Source organism: Ambystoma mexicanum, chromosome 7p (genome assembly GCF_040938575.1).
Source record: "Ambystoma mexicanum isolate Mex_15411 chromosome 7p, UKY_AmexF1_1, whole genome shotgun sequence".
Lineage (NCBI taxonomy): Eukaryota > Metazoa > Chordata > Amphibia > Caudata > Ambystomatidae > Ambystoma > Ambystoma mexicanum.
Genome location: NC_090939.1, coordinates 899,223,068 through 899,238,152, shown reverse-complemented (window position 1 = coordinate 899,238,152; position 15,085 = coordinate 899,223,068). Strand labels below are relative to the sequence as shown.

General features: G+C 49.9%; 1 protein-coding gene across 1 annotated transcript in view; it reads right to left on the bottom strand.

Moving 5' to 3' along the window:
• The window catches only part of LOC138526428 (coagulation factor X-like), a 302,087-nt gene that overhangs the window by 153,852 nt on the left and 133,150 nt on the right, over positions 1-15,085 (bottom strand). The window contains exon 4 of the mRNA XM_069637170.1: positions 832-942. Within this exon, the coding sequence (XP_069493271.1) occupies positions 832-942 (111 nt within the window). The remainder of the gene's footprint in view (positions 1-831; positions 943-15,085) is intronic.

The following is a 15,085-nucleotide window of genomic DNA, read 5'->3' as shown; positions in this document are numbered from 1 at the left end:
TAGAAGAGAGAGCAGAGGTGTAGCCAGGAGTGTCTAACATGTGAGTCCTGAAGCTAATGTAGTTGGGCATACCACATTAACATCTAAATGCCCCCACAGTACTGCTGAGTAGGCATTTACAGATTTTGGGTGGGCCTTGCTCCTCAGGCCCTACCCTGTCTATGCCTCTGAGAGAGAGCCCTGCCGACGTGGACGTCCAGCAGCATGGAATGCGGGATTGCATCAACCCATGTTCCTAGGAACCTGATTGGCCAACTGTCATTTCCCGGCTTCTGATATTTGCTATTTGTCCCTTTTCCCTTTCTACTGTTTCGTCAGGGCTGCAAGTAATATTTTGACCTGTAGCTCCTCGATGATTGTCTCTTTTCCCTTTCTACTGCTTTGTGAGGGCTGCAAGTCATATTTAACCTGTAGCTCCATGATAAAATGGCAGTGTCATCTCTCATTTGGGAATTTTGGATCGTATGTTTTTTGTTCTAATCTATGTTTTATTTATTTTAGCAATCCTTCTTCCCCTTTAAAGTCAAGGTGAAGAGCTGATGGTATAGGTGGGCTCCAGCCTACACTCCAACCAAAACAAATATTATCAAAACTATCTTTGAATCACAGAAAATCTATGCAGAGACCTGACATGATTTTTGAAGGACACGCTATTGTCTTTCTCGCTCTCTGTAAATCTTTGTCATTTCAGCATGACAAAACATTTGCCATTGATTGAAATAGCGCCGGAAAGTGATTTTCTTTGCACAGAGTGCTATTCAAAACACAGATCAATAACATTATTTACATGGAAGAGCAATTGTAAAAAAAAAAAAGGTTGCATATGCTCACCATTTTCACAATGTGTGCCTGTTACCCCATGATGGCAGTGGCATTCATAAGCATCATTTCTTGAAGTGCATCTTCCCCCATTGAGGCATGGGTTTGAAAAGCATGGATTCCCTACACACGAACACAGTGTTAACATTAAAAATAACAACAATCATTGCACATTTAAAAATCAAAGTTAACAGCACAATCCACGTGGTGTGGGTGCAGTAAGCATTTACAAGGCTCAATGCGTGCCCTCGTACCTTCAAGTTCTCTGCATGCTTGAACTAGAGAGGTATTTCAGCGAGTTCCCAAAGAGTGGGTGGGATCGATGGGTGTGGTAAAGTAGTGGGGTTAGGTGGAGTGGTAGAGCGGACTGGTGGGGCAAGGGTAGAGTCATGTGAGGTAGGGTGCATGGGGTAAGAGTGTGTAGCAGTAGAGGGGTCGGGTGGTGTAGGGTAGTGGTTTGAAGTATTGGGATAGAGTAGCGTGGTAGAGTAGTGGGGAAGAGGGGGTCAGGTTAGAGTGGGGTAGATTGAATGGGGGTAGATGGGGTGACAGTGGAGTGGCATTAGATAGGGTATGTGGGGGAAGAGTGGTGTAAGGTAGTGTGGTTGGGAGGGTGGGGGTGGGAGTGAGGGTGGGATGACAGTAGATTAGGGTGTGGTAGAGTAGTGGAGTGAGGGTAGAGGGGTAGTGGCAGTGTGAAGTGGGTGATCATAGAGTTGGGCGAAGTAGGGGGCATTAGTGTACAGTCAGGTGATGTATGGTGTGTGGGTTGAGTAGGGGAGGAGGAGGAGGCATTCGAGTGACTGAGGAAGGGGTAGAGTGGTGCAATAGAGTAATGGGGCAGTGTGAGAAACCTGAGGGTGTCCTCACTTCTTTTCCCCACGGATCCTCCTCTCAGGTGACCAGGGAAGGGCCATCGCTTTTGGCACCCAGTTAGGACTTGATGATTGTCAGGTCCTGTTGCCTGCTCCCGAGCCTTCCCTGTGGTTCCGGGGCCTAGGTGACGAGTGTAGTGCAGGTGAGGTGGGGGAATAGTAGAGGAGGAGGGCGGGTAGGTCTTAAAAAAAAAAAAAAAATTAATAATAATAATAATTTCATTTCGTTTGTTTAGCGTGTGTAGGAGGGGTGCCGTATATAAGACACCCCTCGCGTCTTACCGGGTCTTCAGGTTTCCTTTTTCACGCCGAGGGTATCCCGTGAGCGGGGGGCGTGGGGGCTCCGCGGTGTGTGGCTGGTTTTGTGTGGGAAGTGTCTCCCGTGCTCGGACCCGCGGTGCGTTTGGGGCCTGGGGGTGGGGGCGGAGATCCAGCGGCTTTGCTGCGGCTCCGCGGGGGAACTTTCATCGCCTTTTTTGACGAGCGTTGGTGTCGTAGCAGCGCTCGTACAGTAAGAGGGTTGGGCAAGGTTCTTAAAGGGGCCGTGTCCCTCGCGGGTAGAGGGAGTGCGGTGTTGGTGTGTCACCGCCAGGGGGCAGTGTTCTCTGCCGGTCAGGGAGCACTAAGTGCTTGGCTACAGTGGTGGGGAGGGCTCTCGTGGGTTTCGTGTCCAGGGTAGAGAGGGGGGGGGGGGGTTGAAGAGGAAATTTTAGTTATTTAGGTTTAAAAAAAAAAAAAAAAAAAAAAAAAATTTATATTAATTTTATATTTGGCAATTTATCATTAAGGAAGCTGATAGTAAAAAAAAAAAAAAAAGCTAATTTGGGAAGTTTATTTTGGGAAAATTTTTTCCTTTTATGAATTGGCAGTATTAGGGAGGTTAATTTACAGGGTAGCACACTAGGTGTGTTTTGTGGTTCTGGGGGGCGGTTAAGTTAGGGTGAGGGTTGTGAGGGTTCTCAGGGCCAAGGGTGCTAGTCCACGGGTAGGTCCCGGCTCGGGGGCATAGAGTAATTAGTGCAATTTTAGGGGGCATATTTCTGGGTATTTAGGGAAAATCTTTGAAAGGGTGATTCTGCTGGGCACACACATTTTAGTGTGCACAATGACAGGCCGGGGGGCGAGCAAGAAGGGGCTGGTGGATGCCGGGGCCTTGAAGAAGGCCCTGGAAATCATTAGCAGGGCCACTAAAGCCCAAGTGGAAACTGCGGTAGGGGAAGTTACGGGAGAGGAAGGGAGCGGTGGGGGCCGGCCGCAGCGCAGAGCGGCGGCAGACGGTGCATTGGCGGCGGTGGTGGCTTGCACCCCTACGGCAGGAAAAGGGGAGATTTGGGAATCTAGGGGCAGGAAGATGAGGAGGGAGATAGACAGGAGGGCAGATGGGGGTTTAATGAGTTCAGGGGGTCAGCCAGAAAGGGAGGAAGGGTATGATAGCTCCAGGGTAGAGGGGAGTTCTCGAGAGGGTAGAGACCGAGGGAACAACAGTGGGGGCAGGGGTGGAGGGCAGGTGGGTGTGGCAGGGCAGAGAGGAAGAGGGGGAAAATACCTGCAGAAGAGCGCAGGTGGGAGAAGGAGGGAGAGGTCCCCGTCAATTGAGGAGGGCAGGGTGGGGCGCGGAACGGCCCCCCCGGATAGGAGGAGTGGGGGCGGAGGGCGCTGCGCAGCCCCCGCTGTGCAGGTGGAGGGTGAGGGTTTCGGTACGGCCCCTCCTCGGTTAGTGCAAGGAGAGCCTAGAGGGCACAGCACAGCCCCTAGCAACGAGGACGTCAGGGTGGAGGTCGGAACGCCTCGCCCAAGAGAAGAGGACCAGGCAGAGGTTCCCACAGCCCCGCCGAGAAGACGTCAGAGGGGTGGCGGGGCGGACGCCCCGGGCTCGGAGGAAGATCAGCAAATCATCTCGGGCAGGAGCCCGCATCCTCAATGGTATTTAAGGGGTGATGAAGTTGGTTGGGAGGAATACGGGGGGCAATGGGAACGTGAGGATTACAGGACGGAAATGGAAAGGGCGAAGGAGAGAAGAAGTTCAAGGTGGGACGGGGAAAGGGAAGTACAAGGGGGTCGGGGCGAAGCGGGTCGAGGAAATTATTGGCTGGGCGATTGTGATGACATGTTTTGTCCCCGCAGCAGGAGCCCTCTAAGAATGGAGAGGAGGAGCACCGGTGTGGAGGCCAGGCCGCAGATGGCAGGCGTGGAAAGAGGTGAGAGGGAAAGGGAATGGTCATCTGCATGGCAGAGAGGGGTCACAAATAGGGGGTTGGGGGATGACCGGGGTGGTCTACAAGGTGTGATGAAGGAAGTAGGGGTGCAGGCTTTTGGAGCCGAAGGGGTTGGAAAGAACATTTGCTCAGTGGAGGTCCAAACGGACAAAGTGGTGGAGCCATTGGGGCTCGAGGTGCAGGCGGGAAAAGATAAAGAGGTGGAGGTAAAGGGAAAGGAGAAGAAATTGCCATACATGGGGATAACAAAACCATTGGGGGCACATTTGATGGCAGCGACCAGGGAGAAGATACAGAGAGGAGAATTTGTGGATGTCTTCAAGTTGCTGCATAGGGAGGTGAGAGCGAAAGAGGGGTCTAAGGAGGAAGAGAGAGAGCTGGCTTCACGCCCGAGGGTCCCGGTGACCATTGAAAATTGGACGTCGGCGTTTATCATTTATGCCAGCGTGTATTGCGAAAAATTCCCGGAGCGTTGTGTGGCCCTGCTTAAATACATGGATGTAGTAAGGAAGGCTTTCACGAGCTTTGGGGGCTTTGCTTGGGTAAGGTATGATGAGGAATTTAGAGCGAGAATGGCGGAGGACAGTCAGGCGGTCTGGGGGGAGATAGATATGGATCTTTGGCTGCAATGGATGGCCCCAACGAGGCCAGCCCCGACATTGCACACAGCGAGTGGGCTGCCTGTGCCTTACCGGCCCTTTCTTGGTCGCCCCGCCCATGAGGGGGTGGGGGGAGGAGGCGGAGGACAGCCCTCAACTGCATGTTGGGCGTTCAATAAAGATGGCTGCACGAGGTGGATGTGCAAATTTAAACACGAGTGCAGCAGGTGTGCGGGTCGGCATCCGGTTACAGAGTGTTTTCAGGCAGAGGACAGTGGGTCAGGGCGAGGAGCGGGGCAAGGAAGTGGGGGGGAAGGACCGCATACCAGGTAAATTGGGGTGTGCTGGTAGGTCGGGCTCAGTTTAAGGTAAAGTAGGGGGGGGGGCACAAGGTTTGATGAAAGATGGTTGGGGGCAACTGAAAGGGGGGCAGAAGAAGGGTGAGGAGGAAGACGCGTAGGTAGGGGAGGGCCGCAGGGGGATGTAACGGTGGTAATTGTTAAGGGGAGGTAGCTGTCGTTTGGAGGGCATGGACGACGGGGGTGAAGCTCTCACGCTTGCCGCACGACAAGGTGAGTAGGCTTCAGGCTGCATGGACGGAGGTGCGGGAGCGCCTCTGGTGCAGCAGGGGGAAGTGAGGATTTGGGTCTGCATGGACGGGGGTGCACTAGGGCCCCTGGTGCAGCTATAAAAAAAAAAAAAAAAAAAAAAAAGTGGAACAGAGAAGCGAGGTGCCGGAAGAGGAATTTATGTGGAATGGTCTGCATGGACGGGGGCGCAGGTTTGGCCCCTGGTGCAGCGGTGGAGAGGAGTAAAAGAAAAAAAAAAAAAAAAAAAGGGGGCCTGCATGGACGGGGGTGCACTAGGCCCCCTGGTGCAGGTGGGAAACAGGTGGTAATGGACGCAAGTAGCTTGAAGATGGGGATATGGAAGGAACTGCATGGACGGGGGCGCAGGTTTGGCTCCTGGTGCAGCGGTGGAGAGGAGTAAGGCAGAAAAGGGGCCTGCATGGACGGGGGTGCATTAGGGCTCCTGGTGCAGGCGGGGAAAGAAAAAAAAAAAAAAAAAAAGGTGGTAATGGATGCGAGGAGCTTGAAGAGTTATAGGGAAGGGACTGCATGGACGGGGGTGCAGGTTTGGGCCCCTTGGTGCAATGGCGAGAGGAGGAATAAACTAAAGGGCCTGCATGGACGGGGGTGCACGTGGGCCCCCGGTGCAGGGGGGGACAATGCAGGAATGTAAAGGAATAAACTGGGCACAACAAGTGGAACAAATAGTTATTGTTTGTAGGGGAGCTGTCTGCGACTTGTTTTACGTGGTTATTGTTTGGGGGCTTTCTTGGTTTTTTGAGTTGGTCGGGGGAAAAGGGGGGGTAGTGGGACTGTAGTGGGAAGATGTTCAAATTACAGAAGAAGGTTTAGACATCAAGATTAAAAGGTCTAAGACGGATAAGAAGGGAAGGGGCTCGGGTTTTCGGCTGGGTCGTGGGAGCAAGGTCTTATGCCCAGTTCCAGGTGTTAGGGGTATCGCGGAAGGAGTTGGTGGCAGTGGGAGAAAAGGAAGAGGATTTCGGGACTCATTATTTAGGATGGGCGCAGCATCTGTGGGTACCAGGCTGGGTTTTTTCAGAAGACAAGGTGAAAAGATTGGGACGTTGGAGGTCTGGGAAATATAAGGGGTACGGCAGGGAGTTTGATAATGGGGTTGTTGGAAAGGTGGTTAGGACTTGGTGGGCCAACTGTTGTTGAAATATTTTTGACTTGTCAGTGATTTTGTATTTTCTTTTTCAGATGCTGCGCGAAAGGAAGGGGAGTTGGCGCAAGTTTTGATTTGTTGGCCATTGAATTGTTAAGTGGGTTGGGAAGGAAGTGGGGAAAAGGGGTTTGGAAGGTAACAGGGGTGCAGTTACAAGGAAGTGGGGGTGAGACGGCACGGGTTGGGGGGCCTGCGGGGGGGATCAGCTGCTTCCTATAGTGGCAGGGTTGAGGGAACGCTTGGGGTTACAGAGGTGGTGATTTTGCATGCAGGGGAGAATGACCTGGTGAGGAATACGGGTGGCTCTTCTTAGTTTCTGGGCTGGGAGACTGGGTAAAAAGTTTGAGGTAGAAAAGTTTGGGGGGGGGGGGGGGGGCAGAAAGAACTCCTCGGGGGAGGGTTTTTCTGGTGCCGGGGGCATGGCCCCTTTTGATGTGGGGGGAGGGAAGCACAATGGGGGAATGACACGGGAAAGGATGGGGTGGCGCTGTTTGCACAAGCAGGTCACCCCGGGGGAACAGGTATTGAGCCTGGAGGGGCATGGCCCCTGGGAGAAAGCGGGACGCCTGGAAAAGGGGCAAGGAGACGGTAGGATCCAAGGGATCATTAGGGAGGAATTAGGTTATTTAATTATTTAATTGTTGGGGGGAAAATGAAAATGTTTAATTTATTTAAGTGGTGGTTAAAATATTCCTTTAGTTTGTTAGGCCATGGAGCCAGTTAAGCGTTTGATTGTAAGCTTTGGCCTGTCACATTAAAGCGACCTTTTCCACTTTTAAACGAGTCTGGGTTTTTTGTGCATTAAGCCAAAAGGGGGGCCCCGGGGGGAACGCGAAGCGTTTCCCCCCGGGGAGATTTTTGGCGATGCACATGGCCAGCGAGTGGCCGTGGGGCAGAGCGCCTCCTGGGGGGGGTATTTAAGGGCTCAGGGAAGGTTCGGGAGGCAGGCGACAGTTAGGACTTGATGATTGTCCCGCCCTCCCACCCTTTTCATTTTCGTTAGGGTAGTGTCTGGGTATGTAATATGGTGGGATCCATTGTTCATGGGATGATGCAGGGGTTTTTTAGATGGCATGGCGGGTTCATGAGTTTTGGGGTCTGTTAGGAAGGTAGGGTTGGTGGTTTTGTGTGACACGTCAGGGCATTGGGAAAGTTGTGTGTAATATATGTTGCTGATGTGGCAGGTCAGGCTGGCTGCAGGTCATAGGAAGGGGGAGTTTGGTGTAGAGGGGAGTTTGAAGGGTGTTGGAGTGGGTCGGGGCGCCGGGGGCATGGCCCCTTTTGATGTGGGGGGAGGGAAGCACAATGGGGGAATGACACGGGAAAGGATGGGGTGGCGCTGTTTGCACAAGCAGGTCACCCCGGGGGAACAGGTATTGAGCCTGGAGGGGCATGGCCCCTGGGAGAAAGCGGGACGCCTGGAAAAGGGGCAAGGAGACGGTAGGATCCAAGGGATCATTAGGGAGGAATTAGGTTATTTAATTATTTAATTGTTGGGGGGAAAATGAAAATGTTTAATTTATTTAAGTGGTGGTTAAAATATTCCTTTAGTTTGTTAGGCCATGGAGCCAGTTAAGCGTTTGATTGTAAGCTTTGGCCTGTCACATTAAAGCGACCTTTTCCACTTTTAAACGAGTCTGGGTTTTTTGTGCATTAAGCCAAAAGACGTCTTTAGGTGAGACATGGTATCCCCAATTCCCTTTGCAGTCTGAACCCTCTGTTCCTCAAACCTTCGTAGGCTACTGTCAGGCTTCTCTCGCCCCCAAAATGTTCCCCAGAACCACCTCAATATTGGCATGAGGAGGAGACAACACAGAATTATGCACACTTCCTTTATTAAAACGAACTTCCCCCAACACAATGTTCATACTGGCATGAAGAAGAGGAGTTCGGAGTTAATGCAGACTACATGTGACTTGGGTATGCAGTGATTTTAATGAATTACCTTACAGTGAATGCTCTAATAACGAAACTTTTACAACGAGAAATATTGATTTTTTTGTTTCAAATGTATCTGGGGTGGGGTAAAGGGTTAAAACCGGTGCAGAGTGGGGTGGGTGTGATTAAACGCATAGGGAAATGGGGGCTTTGGGGAGGGGACCCGCCAAATAAAAAAATGTAAAGAAATTCGATATTCTTTGTTATTACAGCCTTTACTGTAATTTATAAACAAACACAGGTACATTCACACCGCACAAATGTCATGAATTATTTATGTTGCAAGGTCGCAGGTCTTTTATTGTATTTCAAATCAGCTTGTTGTTGTCAACCTGACACGTGGTTCGAGCTTGTGCTCTTCTTCTGAGGCTGAACTAATGCATCATGTTGTAAAAAAAAAAATTAGCACCATACATGAGTATAGATTCAAACACCAGTATCACAACCAGTGACAATAAGGTTAGGTACCAACAGATTGACACAATTCAAAAGCAATTTGATGAATCACATTAAAATAACACCATTCATGCATGAGTACAGATATAAATTCAATATACAATATGGCCAAAATGTTAGTGATACCAGATTAAATACCAAAAATTCACAGACAAACATAAAGAGAGAGAGAGAACAATAGAAACAAGGAATTAGTTATTGGGCATAGTGGTTACATGTTCAGTGTCAGTTCAGTGTCACACATTTAATTCATTAAAATCACATGTAACTTGTTTCAAGGTGAGCGGACTAGCTCTAAGGATACCAATCCTTAATATTGGGTATTTAAAGAGCTTGATGGAGAGTGGTTAGCAGGAGAGGAAGGTGGAGACGGCAAAGCAACTTCCGCGACAGGAGTGGAGAGAGAACACCGTGTCACGAGAATCACTGGAGAACCGAGACTGGGTGCAGAGTGAAGGCAGCGGAAGGCGAGGCTGTTGGAAAGCAGAGGACACAGATGAGCTGCGAGGAAAAGGCAGTCATAAACTGGGGGACTCATGCTGGGAAGCTGAACCTGCTGACAGCACGCCAACAGTGGGAGCGAAGTCACAGAACGCCGCCACATTGCTACAGCGAGACGCCCAAAGGGAAAGCAAGACTGTCTGGCTCGGACCTCGTAGATGTGCCATGAAAGACATCCTGTGAGTCCACCGGGGAAAGGGGGCCCGGACATGGCAACAGGGCAGTTTTGTCCACACATATAATATATCGATGCACCATTTGAACAGGGAACGTAAGGGAGGCAATTGTGATTGCCGAAACACATTCTTTTGAATACCAAGCAAACTGAAAGACATTAAAAGCACTTTTGAATGCCACCCAGAGCAAAAGCAAGTTGTGAGCACTCGTGAGTGGAGTGAAAGAAAATTGGTACATGTGGCAGATACCGCGGAATGTGTTGTGACCCAAGAAGGGTCAAAAGTCAAGAGAACACCAAGAAAGGTCTGAAATTAGAAACCAAGTATTAGGCAAAGCTAAAAGAGCTCAAAGAACTGCAGGTACAGAGGAAACCTGTATTGGCAAAGCCAGAGGAATACAGAACAAGGGTAGCAAAGTACATAGTTGCCCAGCAAGCCATGGAACAGTGTTAGAAGAGTACCGATGAAAGAGCCAAGCTGCACAGTCAAAGGAAGGCAGTGGCCAATTGTTGATGGAAAGCAGTCAAGAAGGGGCATCGGTTGTGTGACCTGTAATGGGTGGACTGTGTGGTTCAACAACTGCGCCTAGACTGAGTGCCCCCCTGTCCGGAGAAGCTAAGGAAAGTATTCATAAAGAAGATTGTCTTTTGCAGCAGATGCTTATGGGATTTGAACATTAAGAAACAGAGCTATCTACATAAGCCAGTGAAAATGCGCTGATGTCAAAAGAGCTGGGAAGTGTCCCAAGGAACTGTATTGTTTTGTTGAAAGCTGGAAGCTTTGAACTCTTGGGGAAGGAAACCCCTTTTGTTGTTTTGTTGAAAGCAGGAAGATTTGAACTCTTGCGGAAGGGAACCCCTGTGCTCTATGAACCGCTTTGAACTTGGGGAAGGGGAAGCAGATTACAAGCCCCTAGCTGAAAGAATCTCAGAACTTTATTTCAAACACTATTTCTTTTGATGCTGACATCCCTACACATTTTATTCAGTTAGTTGTGAGGTTAAGTATAGGATTTGGACACAGACTGTTATTTGTTTTGGACTTCCTGATGCAGACTATCCTTAGTTTTCTTTAGGTAGGGACATCCCACCTTAGAATAGGGCAAGATAGGCATTACACCACCCAGACTTTTGAAGTTAATAAAAGATGTATTAACAAACTTGAACCTGTTGTCTTTGTCTTACTCATGATGTCGTTAAATCATTCACAGTGGGTAGAGTGGCGGTGGGATGGGGTGGGTTATTGTGGTGCTGGTGAGTGGTAGAACAGATGGTTGTGTCAAAGTAGTGGGGTGGTCTATAGTAGCGTGGTGGGGTGGGATGGAGTGGTGGGGTTTGGATAGTGTGGTTGTTGGTAATGTGTGGATAGAGGGAGACAAGTGAGGTTAGAGTGGGGGCAGTAGATTCTGGTGAGATAGAGAAGGGTGGGGTGGGTAGAATAATGGTGTGAGTTGAGGTAGAGAGGGGTGAAGTGGGGGCAAGATAAGTGTCAGGTGAAACATGGGGTGGGGGCTATAGTGGCTGGCAATAGGTTGGCTGAGTTGGGAGTAGAAGAGCTGGTGTTGCAGTGGGTGAGTGCTGGTGAGTAGTGGGGTGAGGTACAGTGCTGGGAAAGGGAGTGTGTGGGTAGAGTGAGGTGAAATTGTTGAGGTAGATGAGGGGTGTTTGTGTGGGATGACATAGGGGAAGTGGAGTAGGGTGGTTGGGATAGAGTGGATAGGGAAGAGTAAGGTGGGTGGACGATGGTAGAATAGTATGGCTGCTGGCCGAGTGGGGTGAAGCAGGGGGTCAAGGGTAGAGTCAGGTGAAGTATGGTGTGGGAATAGAGCGGTTTAGGTGGGGTAGTAGAGCTTGGTGTGTTGGTGTAGAATAGTGGGTGAGGTATTGAGGTAGTGTGGTTGTGGTAGTGTGGGTGGCAGTAGAGTGGGTGGGGTGGGGCAGAGGAGCAGGGTGAGGTAGTGGTGTGCTGGTGTACAGTAGTCGAGTGGGGTATTGCAGTAGTGTGGTGGGGAGAGAGGGTAAGGGTAAAGTGGGCTAGAGTGAGTGAAGTAGACAGAGTTGGCATAGTGTAGGATGAGGTGGGGCTAGCGTTGGGTGGGGAAGTTGTAAATAAAGTGCGGGTAGAGAGGAGGGGTGAGAGTAAAGTGGTTTGAGTACAAGTGGGTGGTGGTACAGGTTATGAAATAGTGCAGCAAGTTTAGTGTCAGGTGATGTGGGTTGTGCAGTGGTAGCATGGGTGACAGTGGAGTGGATGAGGTGGGTGTGGAGTAGTGTGATGAAGTACATGAGTGTTGGGGAAGATTAGTGTGGTAGGTTAAGAATAGTGGATTGGGGTAGTGCAGCTGCTGGTTGACTGGATTGGTTAGGATGGTTGGGATAGGGTGGTTGAGGTGGGGTACAGTGGCTGGGGTACTGTGTAGAGTAGTGGGTTGGGTGGGAAAGAGGGTGGGGTGTGGTGGGGTAGGGTAGAGTGGGTGAGGTGAGTGTGGGGTAGTATGTTGGGGGTATAGGTTGAGTGGATGGAGGTAGAGTGGGTGGGTAGCAGTAGGGTGGGTGGGGTGGCGGCAGAGTGGGATGAACTGGGGGCAAGGGTAGAGTCAGGTGAGGTAGTGTGTATGGGGTAGAGTGGGTGGCAGTAGAGTGGGTGGGGTAGAGTATTGGAGCCGTAGAAGAGTGGTTGGGGCTTGTGTATTGGTGTGGGAGGGGCGTAATGGGGTGCAATAAGGAGAGTGGTTGGGTAGATTGGTAAGAGGTGAAGATGGGTGGCTGTGGGTGAAGTGGAGTGGTTGGGGTGGTGGAGGGGTTGTGGTTTGGAGTGGTGTGAAGTGGTTCGAGGTGATGTATGGTGATTGGGGGTGGAGTGTTTGGTGGTGGAGTGGTTTGGTAGGGGTGGAGGAGAGTGTGGAGTGTTTACAGGTGGAGTGTTTACAGGTGGAGTGGAGTATATTTTGTCCGGGAAGGACATGGTTAATGCAGCGGGACGAGGAGACTTGTCACGCCAAACTGGGACCCATAGGAATGTGCACACCCGTGCATGCGTATTGGGGTTTTGCCGCGTTCAAGGCAGAGGGTCGGAGAAAGTCAATACAGAAACACTTCTTTCTCCTGGTCTCTGTGTCCCTCATTTTGGTGCGCTGCCATGCGGCTACAGTTGGGAGAGCAGAGGCCCCATAAGAAGCGAGACACAAAATCTGGCGATGAGGCTGTGATTGACACACCTCCTCACATTAAAAAACTACAGATTGTTGGTGAGCATCACACCTTCCTGAAGTACAATGCTGGAAAGTGACTGGTCACAGCTAACATGTCTGGGAGTGAAGAGATAGAAGGTCAGAGGCCGGCATATGAAGCATCTGAGGATGAGGGGCCCAGCGCAGCTGCATTTCGCTGGCCAGGCTCATTTGACATGGGTGACCAACAAACTTTGGCAAAGATGGCTGCCAGAGACGGGTAAGATGGCTGCTCTGGTTTGAGAACTACATGGCCGCATACGAGAAGGCATCAGATTAGTTTGCTAGGAGATTGCTCATCAACTTAGTTGGAGATGAAATTGAAGATATCATCCCTACATTCCCGCCTGAAGAAGTAAAGGCATATGAGGGACTCAAGGAGGCACTGTGTACATATTTTGACCCTCATGCAATGTAGACCATGAGAGACATACATTCCATACAACATATCAAATGACACATTGGCGACTCTACTGTGCAAATTGGTGGCTCACTGTGACTTTTGCACATGTTCAAATGAAGAAGCCGTTAGGCTGAGGATTATTGGAGGGTGCTTATAGTCCATGTTCAGGAAGAAACTACTCTGCAAACCTCTTCCCCTCGCCACCATCATGCAAATGGCAAGGACCGAAGCGATGGCCGATTCCCAGGCCATGCAAATAGAGACAAGCAAGGGACAGGGAAAAGAGCAAGTATATCACATTAGTCAAGGAGGAAGAGGCAACAACTTCAACAATGCCCCGGCAAGAAGGTATGGCTCAACTGGAAAATGTTATAGGTGCAGTCTACCATTCCAACACGATGAAGGCACACAATGCCCTGCATTTGGACACAAATGCACGAACTGTGGAAGGGAAGACCAAATGGCGAGAGTATGTAATGCACCACCACATCGGGTGCAAGGAAATAGCAGCAGTGGAGCCAGACCAAAATATAATATGCGCACACCAGGGCCCAGAAGAGACGTGAATGCGAGAAGAGAGCTGGTCAGCCACATCTGGCAAATCACTGGGCGGTCCCCATCACCCCAAGCAGTGCAGGAAAGAAGCCAACATGAGTATGCGTATATGATGAATGATTTGTTGACTGTCCCAGAAGGAGATATTGATATCCAAGTAGGTCAACACCCTGCCAAGTTTCTCATTGACACAGGGACTACACTAAATATCATGTGCATCTCAGAATTTTGCAAAATGGCGCATCTGCCCAAATTGATACCATCGGAGTTGAAAGTATTCCAGTGGCCCGCCAGGGGTCCAATTCAAAACCATGGGAAATTCTCGATACAACTAACCTACAAAGGGTGACAAGCCATGGCAGAGTTGCATGTCCTTCAAGGAGAAGTGACAGGAAGTAATCATTTAGGGAGAACCGCAGCCCTCAAAATGCCCACAGTGATGCATACCATGCAATATGAAGTGTCAGTAATGCATGCAACGGTTTCCAGAATTATTCAAGGGAATAGGATGTTTGAAAGGAGACCCAGTCACCCTTCACATAGGTGGGTCAGTACCTCCAGTACCTCCAGTAGCGCAGCACCCTCGACAAATACCCATTCACCTACAACCACAGATAGAGAAGGAGATTCAATGCCTATTGAGGGAAGACATCATAGAACCTGCCTGTGGTCCCACCCTGTGGGTCTTGCATGTGGTGGCATTGCCCAAGCAAGGATCATTTGATAAAATGTGACTGTGTGTGAACATGCGTCAAGCCAACAGAGCAATCAAATGAGATCGGCATCCTGGTCTGCATCTGGACGATATGATTAGTTTGCTAAATGGAGCCTAAATATTCACTAAACTTGATCTATACAAAGGGTACCAGATACTATTGGATGAACAATCATGATACATAACTACATTTGCGACTCACGAGGAATTGTTTCGGTACATGCGACTAAGTTTCGGGATATCGTCTGCTGCCAAAATCTTTCAGGAGAGCATCAGGAGAGTAATTAGGCACATTCAGAACTGCTTCAATTATAGCAACGATATTTTAGTTTTTGGTGTGGATCATGAACAAAATGATCGAACACTGCAACAGGTCTGTCTGGCGCTCTCTTAGGCAGGGATAACACTAAACGCCGAAAAGTGTGCATTTCACAAGAAGCACTACAAGTTCTTTGGATACATGTTCTCGCAAGATGGAATGAGTCAGGATCCTGGAAAAGTTACCGCAATGGCAGACATTTCGCCCCCACAAGACGTGAGTGAAGTAAGGTTGTGTCTGGGCATGGCCAGATACTGCAGCAGGTACCTGAAGGATTTTGCTAGCATCAGCATGCCTTTAAGAGAGCTTAACAAACAAGGAAAGGAATATCAGTGAGACCGATCGTGTCAAGAGGCATTCGCAAAGATAAAGAAAGACATTGGATCGGCTGAGTGTATGGCCTAATTTGGTCCAGCTAAGTGCACAGAATTAACGGTGGATGCCAGCCTGGTAGGTCTGGGTGCTATCTTGGCCCAATATAGACCGCAGAGAGACAGACCAAGAGCCATTGTCACCTATGCCTCCAAAA